This window comes from Manis javanica, chromosome 5 (assembly GCF_040802235.1).
Source record: "Manis javanica isolate MJ-LG chromosome 5, MJ_LKY, whole genome shotgun sequence".
NCBI classification, from domain to species: domain Eukaryota; kingdom Metazoa; phylum Chordata; class Mammalia; order Pholidota; family Manidae; genus Manis; species Manis javanica.
Window position 1 is genome coordinate 155189070 of NC_133160.1, and position 18306 is coordinate 155207375.

Genomic DNA, 18306 nt, shown 5'->3' on the forward strand with positions numbered 1-18306 from the left:
CCCTCTTAGGCTAAGTGAGTTGCTATTGGTTACGTATAGATTTACGTGAGCTCAATATTTAGAACTTTGTCCCTGTACCTCATAGCCAAACTTACACTTCATTTCTGTTGTTCTGTGGTCTTAAACAGCTAACTTTATTTCAGAACTGAGTTTATTTAGTAGCAGTTAGTGTAGAAGAAGGTCAAGGAGGTAGGTGATTTTTTTGCTAAGTTTTTGTTCAGTTGAAGGTTTGTTTCTTTTTTATTTTGCATACTTAGGATTGCAGAGCATTCAGGATATTCAAACGGAAACTGAGCAGTTAAAATATTGAATTGCACTGAAATGCTTTTTGCATACTCTTTTTAAACTTGGACTCAAAACTATTAAGAGGAAGGAGTCAGCCACTTTTTGGTTATCTTTTTGTGCCTATCAGAAATAAATTCTCTAAATCTAATGATTTTAATTTTGACCAAGACTCACAGTAAAGACCTTTCATATTGCAACTCGGTATGTGCATACTATATCCATATATAAGAAACTGAGGCTAGTTCAGCCAGAGGAATAGGGTGAGTAAAGGGCCACAAGTTCTAGAGTATAAGGCGAGAGTATAGGGTGTGTATGAAGAGGGAAGTGAGGCAGGTGAGATGGGAACAGTAGGTTGGACCTTAATGTATCTTGCTATAGATTGGGGAGCCTTCAGAGCTTTTAAGTTGTAGGGGAATGACAAGGATTTTTATATAAATGTCCTTCTGAGTGGAAATGTTGATGACAGACTACGTAGAAAGTCATAACAAGATTTTGATTCTGTAAAGGGTGTTAACTCTGGAGAGTAAAGGATAGAAAACCAAGACTAGAGGGCTGAGGATCCATTTTTAGGAAGATGGCCTCCAATGGAGGAAGGGAAGTGGCTTAATAAAAGGAATAGCTGGTTTGAACAAGTCAGTAGCCTAGATATTTCAGTACCTACTTCCCTTCTTAATGCTATTCTTAGAAATATGAATAGATGGGTTGACTGAGTGGCTCTCTAAATATTGTCTGGAAATCCTTAAAGGTTCCTGAAACCCTTTCACAAAGGTCATAGAATTTTATTTGTATACTTCAGATAAAGCAAAAATATTGTAACACATTCAAAATAGAAGCAGATTAGAGAATCCAGCTGTCTTCTATTAAGGCAGCTATTAGAAATATGTGAAAATGTAAAACAGTTCCTCAATTTTTTTTATTTGAAAGATACAGGTATTTTTCAAAGAAAATCTGTGTGTACAATGAATTTTTATTGTTTTGAATTAATAAATATTTTAACAGTTTTTCATTCTAATATCTCTTTTTTAAAGTGGGAATGTGCTGTTCATTCTACTGGAGTGAATTAAAAAAATCTGTGAACACTCTTGCCTTGAGAACACTAAATGAGTTTTAAATAGTTTGAATTGACCAGTGAATGTTCTTTGAATTTCATTTTGATTGGTCTTACAAAGTACTTCTTGTCTTCTTTTGAGTCTTGCTGCAGTGAAGATACCTATATAAGGTTTTGCTGGGACCCTTCTCTTTGGTTTGTGGTTTTGCAGACCCTTCTCTTTCAGTTTAGTATTTTTGTTCATTTTCAGTCCTTTAAAGGGGTACATTTAAGTTCCTAGAGAAGCAGCGTAATCAGTCACCCCCCCCCTTTCATGTAATTGCCAGTGTTAAGTAATACCAAAATTGCAGAAATAACCTAACTAAAATGTAGTAGTACAGCAACTGTTTTTTTTCAGGTACACTGTATAAAAATGCTGTGTATCAAAAAAACAAAAATGCATTTCCTGTAGCATTATGTGATAGGCTTTTGGAGGCTTTGCTGGAGGCTCATCATGCCCTCCTTGGAACAGTGGAGTCCTATTTAATGTAGTGGACACATGTATTTTTCCTGTGGTTTTTTTTTTAGAGGTGAAAGAGTGGAGGAGAACTATGAAATTAAGAGGCTCTATTAGCTTCTGTTGATAGTGGAGCAGGGAGGAATGCACTGTCATTGTGGCAGCCGACCAGCTTGGCTTGTTGGCCTTTTTCCTTCCTTCCCCCTTGGCTGCCCTTCAGGGAAATGCTGCTGCTTCTCTAGGTTCTGTTGAATTTTAGATTGAGTTACTAAAAGTAACTTTTAAGATGACAATATAAGATGTTGCCATTTTGTATAAATCTCCTGAGGGGAGGGTGGAGGATAGGATCTAGTCTGCTGGCTTACAAATCAAATTTGAATTTTATTAAAAGATACAGCTTTATAACTACAAGAGTATATGATTTCTGCTTTTACCTGCATTTTGTAATTCGAATTGTGTAGGGATTTAAGTTACAGTTTTTTAGAATATTTTTTGGAAAGTAACATTTGTTAAAGGTACAATTTTTTATAAGTTGGATTTTTTTTTTTCCTGTACATATAGAAATGCTTAATGATGGGACAACTGACACTTTAGAGCATATTCAGCACAGCCTCCGTGGACCTAGCCCACTCAGAAGTACACTGTCACATAAGTGTTACACATGATAGTTCCTTGGCTTGGAGGGCCCATGGTATTACAAGTTTGAGTCAAAAGTATGCCTGATTGAATTTTGTTTTAAATTATTAGAATGAATAAAATACTTGATGTTAAATATACCTGATGTGCAGGCAGAGTAGAATTAATTTAAATGTGAAATTATTTGGTAGATTCCACAGTGGTGTGTGGAGTACATGCGATCATTACCAGGACCCAAGAGAGGAGTTGCCTGTACCCAGCCCAGGAGAGTGGCTGCAATGAGTGTGGCTCAGAGAGTCGCTGATGAAATGGATGTAATGTTGGGCCAGGAAGTTGGTTACTCCATTCGATTTGAAGACTGCAGTAGTGCAAAAACCATTCTTAAGTAAGTACTATCTTCAAAAAAGGGTGCTTCCTTTCTCTACTTACAGTCTTCCACTAGATAGGGGGCTTTGCTAGTGGAGTCTCAAGTCATCCAAATTTAGAATAGTCCAGAGAAGACCTCTTTAGTCTTACTAGATGACTTTTTAATATGGGTTCTTTTTCTGGTTAGTTATACATATAATATATTCAGTAGACATTGAAGTTCAAAGGTCAGGTTTTAGTTGGTGCTGTATCTTAAGTGAAATGTTATGTCATTTAAATGTGGTAGTAAAGTAAAGTGATAATATCTTAGTAAAAGACAGTTACTTTTAGAAAGAATGTTGTGTGGGATGGGATATGACATGTGTGGGATGGGATATGATTTGGGGGAGAGGGCTTTTAATGTTAATTATACAGCTTTTACAGAGCATATGATATGAGTAAAAGAGTCTTTTCTGTACTACAGTCTTTGAGTCTCCTCAAAGTCCTTGGTCTTCATTATAGTCATGTTACACATGACTGACTACCTTATTGAGGTTCTTTCTAACATTTTATTTAACTTCCCTAATTTGTTATGTTCATCTTGTGTTTGCATTCTGTGTAAGTAGTGATGTATGTCCCCTGATGGTAATTCTTTTGGATATCTTCTTTTTGCTTCTTCTGTTTCTTCTGTATATATGTGACATTTAGATCATTTTCTAAGAATTATTTCTTTGTAATGATGCAATTTTTTCCTTGACGTTTTTAAAAGACAGTTTTGGAACAAAATGCTATATAGGCAGTGATAGGAGTCTCTGATAGCAGAGATACCTACAGTGCTAATAGGGAAAAACTATGTATTTCATAGAAATTTTCAAATGTATACTGATGTACAATAGTACAACGAACTCCCATTTATTTATCACGCATCTTCAATTGGAACCAATCTTGTTTTACCCATATCCTGACCTTTTCCCCGTCCCATGTAGTTTGAAGCAAATCCTAGATAACATATGCTTTTATTTGTAAATATTTTAGTGTAAATCTTATAAAGATAAGATTTTGTGAGATACAACTCTGCTATCACAACTTTAAATATTTCCTTAGTCAGAACATCCAGTTACTTCAAGTTTCATGTCAGTTTTTTCTAGTTACTTTGATAGTATGTTTCATTGTATTGAAAATATACTATTTTATATACTTTTATTCAAATTAAAGAATTCAGTGTTATTTTTAATAGCAGTTGGACTTAAGTATTTACTTAAGTCAAATTTATGAGGCATGTTTTTGGCTTAAAGCTTTGTCTTGATTGAATAATCTTTTTAGTTTAGTGCTAATTACATTAGTGATCATTTTTAAGTGCAGGGTAATTGACAAGAATTACATAAAAGCATAACTTATGATTTTATACTAATATTTTAAAATGCAGGTAATTTTCAAGGACTTGATAATAAAGGGCAGATTTTACCCATCTTTAGGAGAAATACCATTCAGACATTTGATTTAGTGTGCATTAAATTTTTCTTGGTAAGCCACAATTGAGCAGAGAGAACAGAATTTGGCAATTGGGAGATGAGAAAGTTATATGCAATACTGGGCAGAGAGTATATATGTGTGTATAGTAGGAAGTGGTAGTCTTTCAAAAGATTTATGCCTATGAAAGGTTTTGGTTCAGTTAATAGGGAGTGACAGGTAACAGAAATAGATTTAATAGCTAAAAATGAAAGTGTTTCTGGCATTATGATGTTTTCTGTGGAGTGGTTCCCAAAGGCTTTTGCTAAACTATTTTTTTTTTTAAGCTTAATTCTGGACATAGTAAGCTTACTGGGATTTCTTCTAGAATCTTGTATGAAGAGCTAGAAGCTAACCTAGTACTGTATTTAAGGGATATTAAATCGTACTTAATAATATGGGGCTAGTGGTAGTTTTGACTAATGGGAATGGTTTATTGAATGCATTTTTATGAATCCCTAGATATATTTTATTTAGTATCTATCAACTCATTTCTTGAGAACACTGATGTTAAAAACAGCTAAAGCCTTAACTTAATGAGGATTAGTTACATAATTAGTTGGGAAGGAAAAGTGGATATACATCAGACAACTGTCAGTACCCTCCATCAGTTGTTTGCATATGAGATGTAAAATGCCTGTATGTGTATCTGCTATATAGCCTTAGTTTTCACTTTCAGAGGATGGTAAAGAAGATTAACTTCTGAAGATTCTGGTCCTCTGGATGTTTCCCTTTAGGTTTTTCCCCCCACCAAACTGCAAAATAACTGATGTAATTCGGTACTTAGGAAATCTAGTAATTTACATATATAAACTCTTAGCCATTCAGTCAGATAATAATTGAGTACTTTCTGTGTGTTGGGCAGTGCTATATGTATAGTAGTAAAAAGAAAATCTGGTCCCTGTCCCCAAAAGCAAATAAATAAATACAAAACTCCAAATTGTGATTAGGCTTTTGAAAGAATATTAGAATTTATATGAAAACATAAATTGAGAAGTCAATTTAGAATGGATAAGAGAAGGTAGAATTTTAAGTCAAGCTCTGAATTGAAAATAATGGTTTGCAGCGTAGGGATTAGGGTAGAGGGAGCAGTGCTTTCTCAGCAGATGAAACAGCATATTTTAAAACTTTCTGAAAAGAAAAAAATCATTCCTTTTACTTGAGAAGGCACTGTCTGTAGTTTATATTCTTAAAAATACCTGATTTGTGTAAGCATTTCTGTGCCAGATCACTGGCAAAGTTATAGGATCACTGGTAAAGTTACAGGACTGTTTTGTGGACAGTATGGATGATAAAAGATTTGTTTCTATCTCTTGCCTGATGAAAGCATAAACTCTTTGGAAACAGTGTTTGTGTATATCTATGTACTTGGATTGTATGTGGCATGGTTGAAATCTGTAATTGAGTTGATAGGGAGAAAATGAACAACAGTTTGGGTTTCAAGATTTTGTAAATCCCTTGTGAAGCTTCAGGGAGAAGTTTTGAACAAACTAGCCAAAAAAATGCTACTCAACAAGTATGAACTGGAAACTTGGAAACTATTTTAATCTCCAAAAGGTGATCTAAGCAAGAAGACAAAAGAGAATCCAGAAATACTTAACAAATGTAAGAACCTAGTACAAACACTGCTACAGTAAGGAGCTTGCTTGTACAGCTGGTTGACACTGGGGAGGATTTACCAGGAATTGCCATAGCAGATTCTTTGGGGTCCCAGGAAACAACTTTGAGGCACCACCTAAAGGACTGCTTTGAGATTCCAGAGCAGGTTTCCAACAAGACCTTATTTTAAAACAAATCACTTGAGAAGAGAATCAAAGGAAATTGATTCTAGAGCACAGACTTCTAGGGTCACATTGCCTGAGTTGTATCCTAGCTCTGCCACTTAATAACTGATCTTGGACATTACCTAACCTCCCTGTGCTTAGTGCTTGGTACTATTCAGAAGAATAGAGCTGTTAGTAACAACTGCCTGGAAAGGTTGTTCTGAGACCACATAATTAAATTTGTGTACAGCCCTTAGAGTAATTCCTATTGCCCAGCAAGTGCTAAGTCAACATTTCTACTCTTGCTGTTGCTGATGATGGTAATAGATTTCTAGTTTGAGAAATCACTGGATCTTATTAACCAGTTAGCCCAGTTAATTAGAAGGGGATTTAAAAAGTTCCTTTTAACATAGCAATTCAATTACAATTTGGGGGTTTTAACTTGAATTATGCCTTGACATTACTTGTCACAATGAAATGAATGAATGAATCCAGATGTTCTTTTAGGGCTGGAGGTAAGATGTAGAAATAGGTCTGTTCTTTAAAGACCATTAATTATACAGTTACTGAACATGTGATACGGTAGGCATAGTTCTAATTCAAGTGTAGCACTGAAGTTAAATAAAGGTAATTTTACTAGATCTTTAGGGATGATAATAAAGAATAAATATGCTTATTTACCACTTAAGCAGTTCCTATTAGAGAGACTAAAAGAAATCACTGTTGTCACCCTACAATTAAGAGTTCTATTGACTTTTGTTAATTCATAGAAAGCGAGCTTGATTTCCTAAAAGTCTACATATGTTACTACATTTGACCTTTGTGTTTATACTTAAGTACTTGCTAGGGAATAGCTAGAGAAGGGTCTCTGGTGACAGCACCAACATCTTACAAAATAAGTAAGTGGAACCTACACATTCATCCTAGCTCTCTCTAAGTTCTGTTGTAAGGGTGATAGAGCATTTCCTTCAAATGGGCAGTGTATTTTGGAAAAAGATGGCTTAGTTGACTTTTTTCCTGTCAATTTCTTAGGCATTCCTTTTGCTTGGCTAGGTATCTTCTGAAACACATACATGCGTATTTTAGCTGTTTGTCAAAATAAAGCTTTATATTCTGGCAGCTGATGGTAATGTAAGCATTTCAGTTAAGAACTAGGAGGCTTGATATACAAATGCAGCTTGATATTTTTTGTTTGCCTTCTTTTTTTTGTCCTTATTTGATATTAAAAATGCATTAAAATAGACTCAAATTATTCAAAATACCATATGGTACCTTTCCGAGTGACTTTTTTAGTAGTTTGCTCTTACTATAACCAGTATCATGCTACATACAGTGCTGTGTTGTGGTTATAGTATCATTAGTGTTGCTCATACTCTGTATGTAACAGTGTTGCTAAGATATGTCAGATTGACCTTGATCCTATAGAAGTCTTGGTTTATTCCTTTACCAATGAAAAGGAGCATTAAATATGTAAAGGAACTGCTGGTGTCACTGGCTCCTCTCCCACTTAGTTGGGAAGGTAAGCTGTGAAGCAGTTAGGAAAGTAGTTTGCGTGTCACATAAATTCTATAGGTCATTTCACAGAGAAGACGGTATGTCATCTGAGTTGAGGGGGTTAGAGAGACAGATGAACTAGAGCTAGGTTTTAAGTAGAGTAGAAGTTCCCACACTGCCTGGTTCACAGAGTGCTTAAAGAGTGCTTAATGTCTGAATAATTTTTTCATGGCACCTTAGGCCTAAAGTAATAACTCAGAATTCCACTTATTTAGTAGTTGGGTCCTAACAACTTAAGTAGTTAACATTCTAACAACTTAGTAGTCCTCTAAACAGATACCACACATAATTGAAATAAAGGAAAAATCCCAATGTTTTTATTTATTTATTTATGGCTCTTTTCAACTTATTGCATGAAGGAGTTAACACTAGTCCAAGTTAAAAGGCCCCAAGTGGTTACATTATACAAGCTGTGAGGTTTTTAAACTTGTGACAAGGGACAAAAAGGAAATTCTATTCATTGCAAATAAATTTAGATGCTTCAGTGAGCCAGAAGCACTTAACATCCATGAACCTTTTGCTGGTCTTCCTTAGCCAGCCAGCCCAGTCTGCCAGGAGCTGGCATGTGTTCTTGTGCTGGTCACCCTGCAGTTGAATTACTTCTCCATTTTCTGGATGCTCAGTTACAGTAACATTGCAGGCAAGTTTCTGTTTAAATGCCTTCACTAGTTTTCTTTTTATCATGATCAACAGCAATCCCTTAGATAGCAGTAAGGGTCTTCCTGCTGTTTCTCTGTTGAATTTTTATACGGATATAATCCTCAGTGCCAGCAGGAAGCACATTATCACCCTTACTTGCATCAGCAAAGATTGAAAGAGTGGAAGTTCTGGGTAGTGGACATACGGTGGATTCCTTTTTCCTTGGTGGAAAAGGCCTATGGAAGGAGTCAATGGGCTCAAAGAGGAGGTTGCTGAGTTCTTGGTGGTAGCTCAAAGATTGGAGCCTTTATTTCATCCTTAACCACCATTATTTACTTATGTGATGTTTGTGCCAGTTGAATAGTGCAGTTTCTTAAACCTTGGAATCAGATTGGATGGTACTGCTTTTATAGTGCATTGATTTTTGCCTTATACTTGTGTTTTATCACAGCAGCTATCAAATCCAGCTTGTCAAAGACAACGTCATCAAAAGGAATCTAGCATGATGTACAGTTGAAACTGAACTACTTCGGGGTAGTTATGTGGTTTCACATGTTGAATGCTGAAAGCAGAAATATAAATTATTTTGAATCATTGAGGCAAGAACATGTTCTTCTCTGGAAATAGGCTATTGTTTAACTAATTGAATTGATTTACTGTATTAACTTAAGTGACCTATTTATACCCAAGGAGGTAGTTCATTCTTCTCTTGGCTGGATGTAATGTATACATAGATGTTAAGGTTATATAGTAATCTAAAGTCCTATTGTGCTAGGGATTACACATAAGCTGTCCCTTAGGAGATCTTAATATTGAAAAACAATGTTTTTTAAACTGCCATGTTCATATGGATCAGATTGATGAAGCTTTTCTAACTTCATAGAACTATATAAATTGAGAAATACAGTGCTACGTAGAACTGTGTAAGTTGAGAAATATAGTACTAGCCATTTTGGACACACCAAGAAGACTAGGTTTAGTGATGAATCCAAAAATAGCCAAATCACTTCCAAGAGATAAATAACTTCATTGTAAACTGATTTATATATACTTAGGATAGATGATCAATTCTTTTTTGTATACCCATGGCATACAGAAGTAACTGATACTGGAAGAACTTGTTTTGATGGAGGAAGGTATTTGGTTAACTTTAGCAGAAGCTATTGAGTAAGTACAATAAAATTCACTGTGGGATTATTTAAATGGCTTGCTTTTTCTGATAATCAGCCATTTTGTAGTGTGGGCTTTGTAAAGGATGGGTAGGGTATACCAGATGCACCATATTTAGTAGTGAAAAGAGCTCTGTTTTATTAAATCACTATACTATATTTAGACTGTCTTCTAATATAGTTCTCATAAGTACAGGCTGCTTTAGCGTTGTCGTTTTTCTGTTTCTTACTGTGGTCATTCAGAAAGTATTCTGATGGGACTCTAAACAAAAATAGATATGGTAGGGAAAGTAAAAGTAAATAAGTATTTTTTGGTCATAGTTGCTTTCAGAGAAGTCTTGATCCCTTATGACTTTAAAGAAGTCAACTGCACACAAACTGTTTGTATAGGCATTTTCATATCATAGGCTTTTCTTTAATAGAGGTGCTCACTCATGTGACTGTATTGACTTCGTTGAAGTGGGTTAATCTAATAGAAAATTTACAACAACTTTAAACATCTTTAGTTTTAAGTTAAACCTAAAGTTTAAGCTAAGGTGAATTGATATATGATCAACTTAAGTGATCTTAAATCTGAACCATTTCCTTAAATAGGGATCCTTTGTTTGGAATTCATTATGCAGTAAATTAGCTAGTTCTTAAGGAGGGGCCCTTAAATAGGGACCCTTTGATTGGAGTTCATTATGCAGTAAAATAGGTAGTTCTTAAGGAGGTGTTTAAACTTCAAACACTTTCAAAATTCACAGTGTTTTTCTAAATTTAGGGAGAATTCATTCTTGGAGTTCTGGAATTATTCCAGACCCCTTTCACTCTTTTATAGTCATCTCACACATGTAATTTGTTTTTATAACTCATCTTTTTCAAGCTTTTCTGAAGCAAACAAGTGTGTGTGTGTGTGTGTGTGTGTGAACCCCCCGGAAGGGTAGGGGGTGTATCTGAAAACAGTCAAAGGGGTAAATAAAGCGGGAACCTGAAATCAGTCAAAGGGAGAAGTACAAGTACAGTGGGAGAAACTCACTTATTTCATACAAGCAATCCACTTCTACTCCCCCATGTCTCTTGCAACCCAGCTATGGAAGAGGAGGCCCCATCCAACCTCTCCGGTCCACATATGCCCTTGCTGGCCCTTGTAATCACCTATTAATATGGAGATGCACTGAGGCCAGGCAAGAGATTCTGGAAATACTGCTATTTTACCGGTTATCCCAAGGACTTAGTGAAGGTTAGTTAAGAAGGTTTGTTATCTAGTCTTCTGTATTGAATACTTAGCCAAGTGTCTGACAGTTGGTATAGTAGGTACTTAATGTACATTTTGTTTACTTTAAACAATAGCCACAGTATTCTCATTTTACAAATGGAGCATTAGAGAAGTGGAACTTGTTTAAGGTTAGGTACTAAAAAACAAGCAGGGAATTGAGCCTAGGTTTGTCTTGAAACAAGGGGGTAGTCTTAACCACTGGGTATGTTTACTATTCATCTCCATACTCATTCCTCATCTCCGTGTAATTCTCCACGTCTAAGTATCTATAAAGCTTTTCTAGGTGACACAGAAAGCAGTAAATCTAATTACTCAGATTAAACAGTGCCAGTCATTTTTAATAGATACCCTTTGAAGCAGATACCAAAAATGTCTTTGGGTCAGCTGAGTCACATTTTGGATTCTTTTGAAACACAGTTCTGATTTATTTGCATATTTATGCCAGGATAAAGCCTATATTTGAAAGGTAACAAAATGCTAACAGTATTGGAATAGCACTGTAACTAGGATTTTCAGAACAAATTAACTTCTTCAGCATTTATAGCAGGGTTGGTTCAAGACATGGCTGTTGACTTCTCTTACCTTGTATCTTGGAGATTATTCTAGAATAGTAAATACAAAATTGCCTTTATATTTTTAATGGCTATGTAGTTTATGCTATTGAGGGACACTCAACTTTGCAGTTTCTGCTATTAAAGATATTTCTACCTTCAGTACCCTCTTGCAACCTTGTTTGTATACTATAGAGTCATTTTTTCACACATGCACAAGTGTATATCTGAAATGAGTTCCCTATAAGTGAAATTGGTTGGGTCAAAAGTTATGTTTCAATTTTATCAGCTGTTACCAGATCACCTTCCGTAGAGATTTGATCTGCCCTGACCAATAAGTATGATCAAAGGAGTGTCTCTACTCTTGCCAGCACTGCATTGTGAACTTAAAAAAAAATATTTGTTAATATTGTGAGAAATGGAATTTTATTGTGGTTTTAATTTTGCATTTCTTTTGTATGAAATTGAGCATCTTATACATGTATTATGTGCTGTTTGTATTTATTTTTGGAACCTGAGACTAGTGCTTTTCTCAGAAATCTTTTAGGAGTATTGCTACCTCGTTGACAGTCATTTCTAAGGTGCTATTTTAAAATGCATTCCAATCACAGAGATAAATTTGAAAAATGTACAGTAATAAAAGATTGATGGAATTTGATATCTGTTCATATTGCCCATCTTTCTATGATGGTTGGCCTTTTTCTTAATGATTTGTGGGAGCTTTTAAGAAAATTAACTTTCGAAAAAAGTTACAACTAGTTAAATAACAAAATTGACATTTTGGATGTAATACCCAATTTGCCATTTGTTTCTTTGCTTTATGATGCTTCATGTCATGAAGAAACTTGAATTTTATACAAGTGTTGAATTAAGCACTTGGTTTTAATTGTTGGATTTGCATCATTGTTTTAAATAATTTGATGGGTATATTCTAGTATTTTGTTTTTGTCTTAAATGTTGATCAATCTGTAAGTTTTTTAGGAGGGTATAAGGTTCACGGTAGTGATTCAGGAAGGTGTTTACACTTTCTCTGCATCTCTGTGTGTGTGTGTGTGTGTGTGTGTGTGTGTGTGTATAGCATGTGCTCTTCCTCCCTCTCACACTCCTATGTCAAATGACATAACATTTTTACTGATGATTGTTTCCCCACATGGACACAGGTTTCCATCACTCGTAACTTAAGCATAAGCCATTGACATTCATTGAAGTTATAAATAATTCTATAGATTTTTTTTAATTTAAAAGTTTCTAGTGTTCATTTTGGAAAACTTTTCACCTTTCTGTAGATATTTTCTGTTTATGATTTTTCTTTGAACCAGACAACTTGAGATGTTTCAGAAAATTATAAATATATGTAAACACAGAACTATAAACAAGTAAGACCTTTGTAGTACATAACATTTTACCATGTTATTATATTCAGGTCAGAATTGATGACATTTGCTGAGACCAGGGTTGGCAATTGACTTGTAAGTTGTACTATGCCATCTTCATGTGTCCATTGCAAAAGATACTTAAGCAAAATTGATGCTGCTCAGCACACTGGGTTTTTGTTTTTGTTTTTGTTTTGTCTTTTTTTTTTTTGTTGAACAGTCATTGGAAATAACTTTTTGATTTACATCAACGCTGTTTTTGCTACTTTAGGCATCTGCTTTGCTTAATCTACCTCTTGTTTAATTTGATTAATTTAAATTTAGGCTAATGTGTTTCATACTTCAGCAAGCATCAGAATCACAGGAAAGCTTGTTAGAACACAGATGGTTAGGTTCACCTTAAAAATTTCTGATTAAATTCTGCGGTGCTGCCCAAATCTTGTATTTCTGATCAGTTCCTAGGTGATGTGGATAATTTTTTGAGTCTTTGTCCCAAAACAGGAAATTACTGGAGTAATAGGGTATCCAATAAAATGTAGAGTTTGGCTGTTAAATTTTTGTTTACTGTCTGTTACTAAGACTTCAAAATTATCTAATCACAGTTTTATTCCTGTGACACCCTATTCTTGTGATTCACCCTTTAGCCTGGGTAGATACTTTATTACAACTGTGAAAAGTAGTAAGAGTTGACTTAGGTAAAGGAAAATGGCTGTTGTTTTTATAAGACCACCAGTACCTGGTAATGCTTTATCTGTGTTCTGTGTTGGGTTATTTTTTTTAGCAGAGGGCTTCATAAATCTAGCATTACAGAAACCATCAGGTAGCTTTTCGCTATTACATATATACACAGATATCCATCTGAGACTTTGCTAGTGTGGGAGGGGCCCAGGATTGAGAATCAGTATATTGACACGTGTAGACCCTTGAGAAGTTAATTGCTAGTACTCAGTTTTTTACTGGAGAAGCAGCAAATTTGACCGTGTATCTTTAAGAGACCACTCAACTTCAAAACTGTCATTTTTCCTGAAGCTCTCTATTGTACAAATGGCAAGCTTCCCATATTAAGTGTTGATGCAAGAGATACGTAACTATAACATTGCATGGAATTTGAGTGATGATGAAATTAATACTGAGGAACTATGATGAGTCTGTTTCTGGGATCTGGAAGTTAGAGGGTTCCGGTTGAGTTGACCATTTAACCTGGTACATGGTGACATGCATAATTATTAATAAAGCAAGGCAAATATATACTTCATTAGTCTAGTTTACAATATTTACAGTCTACCATTTGTAACATTTCTCGTCCCAGGAGAACATCAAAGAATGAGTATTTTTGTCAGCTCTGGTTTTGAATGACTCCAATACTGTTGTGGTTGTTTGAAGCTAGAGGATTGTGGAGGAGGAAAAAGATAAAAATTAAAGATACTGGCTTTTTTTTTAAAGGAGTTTCCAAGTTAAAGTTTTACTTTTTCAGTTATGTGACTTTTCCCAGTATGTAAAATTGTGATGCATTTTACAACCTATGAAAATCTTAATAGTATCGACTGGTCGCAGTTTGGTCGTTGTCATTGCCTGTGAATCCTTTAATTTGGTCTAGCTGTACATATTGTCACTGCAGATAAGTAAAGTGCATTGTTGGGATTCCATGTGTTGAGTTTTATTTGCTAATTAAAATGTCTTCAAAAATCCACTAGGATTCCATTGAAATGACAGGTTTGGAAACTGAGCAACAGAGTGTAAATTTGATAGTGTTTACCAAATAAATATTTGTTTTTGGAAAAGTGACCAAATCAATTTTTTTTCCCTTGTAAAGCAACAAACAAGAGTTTTGTTGAATCTAAGGAAGTTACCCCCAAGTAGATGAATTTGTGTAATGTTTTGCTAGTGAGATAATGTGCCAAAGGATTTCCTGTCCTATGTCAGTAATAATCTGAAAGCAGGAGAAAATACCAAATGTCCTCAAATAGATCAAAGATTTCAAAACTAGATGCTATAGTGTAGCTGATTCATGCACTGCACTGCACTGTCAATAGGCATTGGCTGATGGTTTAAATCACACTTTTTTTGTCTCATGGACTTAGTATAAAATAATCTTGTAACTAATGATGTGTTGATTCCAGAATTGTGATAGTTTACTTTTGAAAATAAGACCAAAGAAGAAAGAAGCATAAAATACATAAAGATAGATTTGTTTGCAAAAAGTCTTGCTAAATTTAGAGTTAACTTGAGGTGAAATAAAACAGTTGTTTCTGTTGTACACTGCCAGTTTGCTGAACTTACTGCTTCAACAGATGGCATTAGTTAAAAATCGCAGCTATTTCCTGAAAATAAGGTTACAGTAATTTGTGAAAAATAGACCCAAAATGGTGAAGTTGTAAATGATGATTTCAGATTTTTATACTGCTTTTAAATCTGTAAATAAAATGACAGATATGTATTTAGCTGAATAAGCTGTGACTTCAGCATTTGCAGGCCGACTTTGTTTTGTCTAGGTGCCAAACTGAGGATAGTTGTGTTTTGTGTTCATGACAGCCAAAATGGAATGGACAGGACATAGCTGACCATAAACCCATTCTGCAAACCACCTTTCATCTGAACGTCTGGATTCTATATTAGCTGTTTAATCTTGAGCCATCCCTATGTCTGGTTTCCCTCTCTTTTTGACCCATTGATCTAGCTGATGTCATTTGCCATTTCTCTTCCATAGTTACTAGCATTTCCGTAGTGCTAATGCTGCCCTAACTCCTTGAATATATTCCTTTTTGTGTTTCTTTACCTTCATTTCATTGAATTGGGTGGGCCTGGGGAAGAGAGATGGCAGGCTTATGCTTTCTTAGTCCTTTTAAACCAGGAGCCTATGTTAGCTTAAGTGGGGAATTACTAAGGCTTTGAAGAAACATACATTTGCATTTTTAATGATAACATTTTAGTGATAAGATGCTATGAAGCAACTTAAAATGGTGTCTTTGTTTTGTTCTGCAAGTTAGAATATTCATGTGTTTTAAATTGTTTTTAATTCATTTATTTAAGTGACAGATTTTGCTTTGGCATTGTGTGAAATCATGTGATTGTTATATTCCATAATCAGACTTAACCTTGTTTTCTCAGTGCATTTCAATATTACGATCTCACTTGACAAGATTTTGATCATGTATAATTTTTTGATAACATACTTAAAATTTCTCTTAAAGCTTGATACTGCAGTTGATTATGAAACAGTAGCACATTTGTTTAGGGCAAAGTTTTTATTTTGACTTACCTAACATCTTTATATTTCATTTTTATGTCATGAAGTTCAGTTTTAAAATGCTCTAAATGAACCTTGGACAATATGTTCTTTGTGAATATAGATATATGACTGATGGCATGTTACTTCGTGAAGCTATGAATGATCCACTCCTGGAGCGTTACGGTGTAATAATTCTTGATGAGGCTCATGAAAGAACATTGGCTACAGATATTCTCATGGGTGTTCTGAAGGAAGTTGTAAGACAGAGATCAGATTTAAAGGTGAAGTAATTTCTTTTATTCATTTTGTTCATTAAAAATGTATGTGTGTAATGGTACACATACTGATCACTCTAATCAACTATAAAAAATAATTAAAATAAGCAGACAAGTACCTTTGTTGGAGTTTTTCTTCTAATCTACTTTGCTGTGTCTCCGTTTTAGTCTCTTTAAGTATACTTCGACTTCAGTGATGTATATTTAAGACAAATCTTTTCTATTTCTAACTCAGCCAGTTTTTGTGGGGGTATTTTTGTTGTTTTAATTATCTAATAAGCATCATGTTTTTGTAACCCTGCTGCTCACCCTGCCCTTTATTAAGTACAGAGGCCTTTAAGGATAAAATGTTTGTTCTTGCCCCAACACAAACATACCCATTATAACTTACAATTCTGGGGTGTTAAAATAAGTACCCAGAACAAACAGCTCCCCAGGAATACATTCACTTATACAAGTGTCTTGGTTTTTTTCTTTTAATATCACTTGTACACTGACCAGTGTTACTCTGTTAATAAGGCCTTAAAGCTGACTGGATATTCTTTGACATTTTTGTCTCCCAAAGCTTAAAAAGTTCTTCTTTTTGCCTGTTTGTGTATGTGTGTGTACCATTTGTTACATCCTAGTACGTGTTTTATAGAAGGATTGTACACTGGGCACAAATATTTTGGGTCTTAAGAAAATTGATATCTGAGTATCTTTTACATATAAAAATTAGATTTATGCTTTTGAAGAATGCAGTTGAAGAACTATGTGAGTACATGATTGATTAAGCCTTATGAGCTATTGAAGTTTTTAGGGAGAAACTCAGAGTAGAAATAAGAACTCTGGCAGAATGTTTCATGGGGGAGCCTTCTATTTAAGTAAATTTTTAATGCACTGTAATGCATGATTTACATAGGGGGGGAGGGTGACTGCACAATTAATGCAGCCTTGTATCTGAATAGCCTTTTGTAGCTGTGGCTTTTTACAGCAGTACTGTAGACTTCTGTTTTAGAAATTTTTCTAGAGAAATGCTTATTAAAGATGATTTGGAAGAAGGAAGAAAATTTGTATCTTGCAACTGACTTATTTTTTATTTTTTGCACTTCCCGTTTTTCCCTCTGTGCAAGGGTTGGCATGTTCTGTTTTAATAAAAATAGCATAATTATATTACATATTAAAGATGTCTTTTACATATTATGTAAACTTACATAAATTACATATTATATAAACTTTGGTTTTTAAGGTACTGTTTCATGAAGATAAGTTATTTGTTGGATGTCAGGTTTATTTCTAATTTTTAAAAATGTAAATACTATAGCTCAGCCTTTCTATATTTGATTTTTAGTCACATTTATTTGTATGAAGACTTTTGTAGGCTTCTTGATAACTGATTTAAATAAGAAATAAAAATACTGTGCTAGCCTTTTTTTGTTTAAGACCACGGAAGAATCCATGCAGACAGCTTCAAATAACATACTGTTTTCTTTTCAGGTAATAGTTATGAGCGCTACTCTAGATGCAGGAAAATTCCAGATTTACTTTGATAACTGTCCTCTCCTAACTATTCCTGGGCGTACACATCCTGTTGAGATCTTTTATACTCCTGAACCAGAGAGAGATTATCTTGAAGCAGCAATTCGAACAGTGATCCAAATTCATATGTGTGAAGAGGAGGAGGGAGACCTTCTGCTTTTTCTGACTGGTCAAGAGGTATCATTACTTGATTCATTATTTAACCTTTGTCATAATCTACCATGGAACAACTTTAAACTTAAAGAACTTGGCACATATTAACCATGTATTTCTTATCCCAGAATTTAAAGCTTTTCTTCAGCTAGACTGTACAGTGTGGTGGTTAGGTGCAGCAACCCCCACTGCAGTTGAAAATCCACCTGTAACTCCTGACTCCCCGGAAACTTCACTAATAGCTTTCTGGTGACCAGAATCCTTACTGATAACATTAAACAGTTGATTTACACATTTTGTATGTTATATATATTATATACTATATTCTTAAAGTAAGCTGGAGAAAAAAAAAGTCTTCAAATTGTCACAAATACTCTGAAATTTTCCAATGTATTTATTGAAAAAATACCTGTGTACAAGTTCACAGTGTAACTTGTTCAAGCGTAAACTGTATATGGAGTATATAACTTTTTATGTTTGTGTTCTAGTTAATTATGCTAAGAAT

At 34.6% G+C, this 18306-nt stretch overlaps 1 protein-coding gene and 1 pseudogene across 1 annotated transcript in view; one reads left to right on the forward strand and one right to left on the reverse strand.

Moving 5' to 3' along the window:
• The window catches only part of DHX15 (DEAH-box helicase 15), a 52246-nt gene that overhangs the window by 8163 nt on the left and 25777 nt on the right, over positions 1 to 18306 (forward strand). The window contains exons 3-5 of the mRNA XM_017653383.3: positions 2657 to 2850; positions 15977 to 16136; positions 17607 to 17825. Of these exons, the coding sequence (XP_017508872.1) occupies positions 2657 to 2850; positions 15977 to 16136; positions 17607 to 17825 (573 nt within the window). The remainder of the gene's footprint in view (positions 1 to 2656; positions 2851 to 15976; positions 16137 to 17606; positions 17826 to 18306) is intronic.
• LOC140849652 (eukaryotic translation initiation factor 1 pseudogene) lies at positions 2864 to 12151 on the reverse strand (annotated as a pseudogene).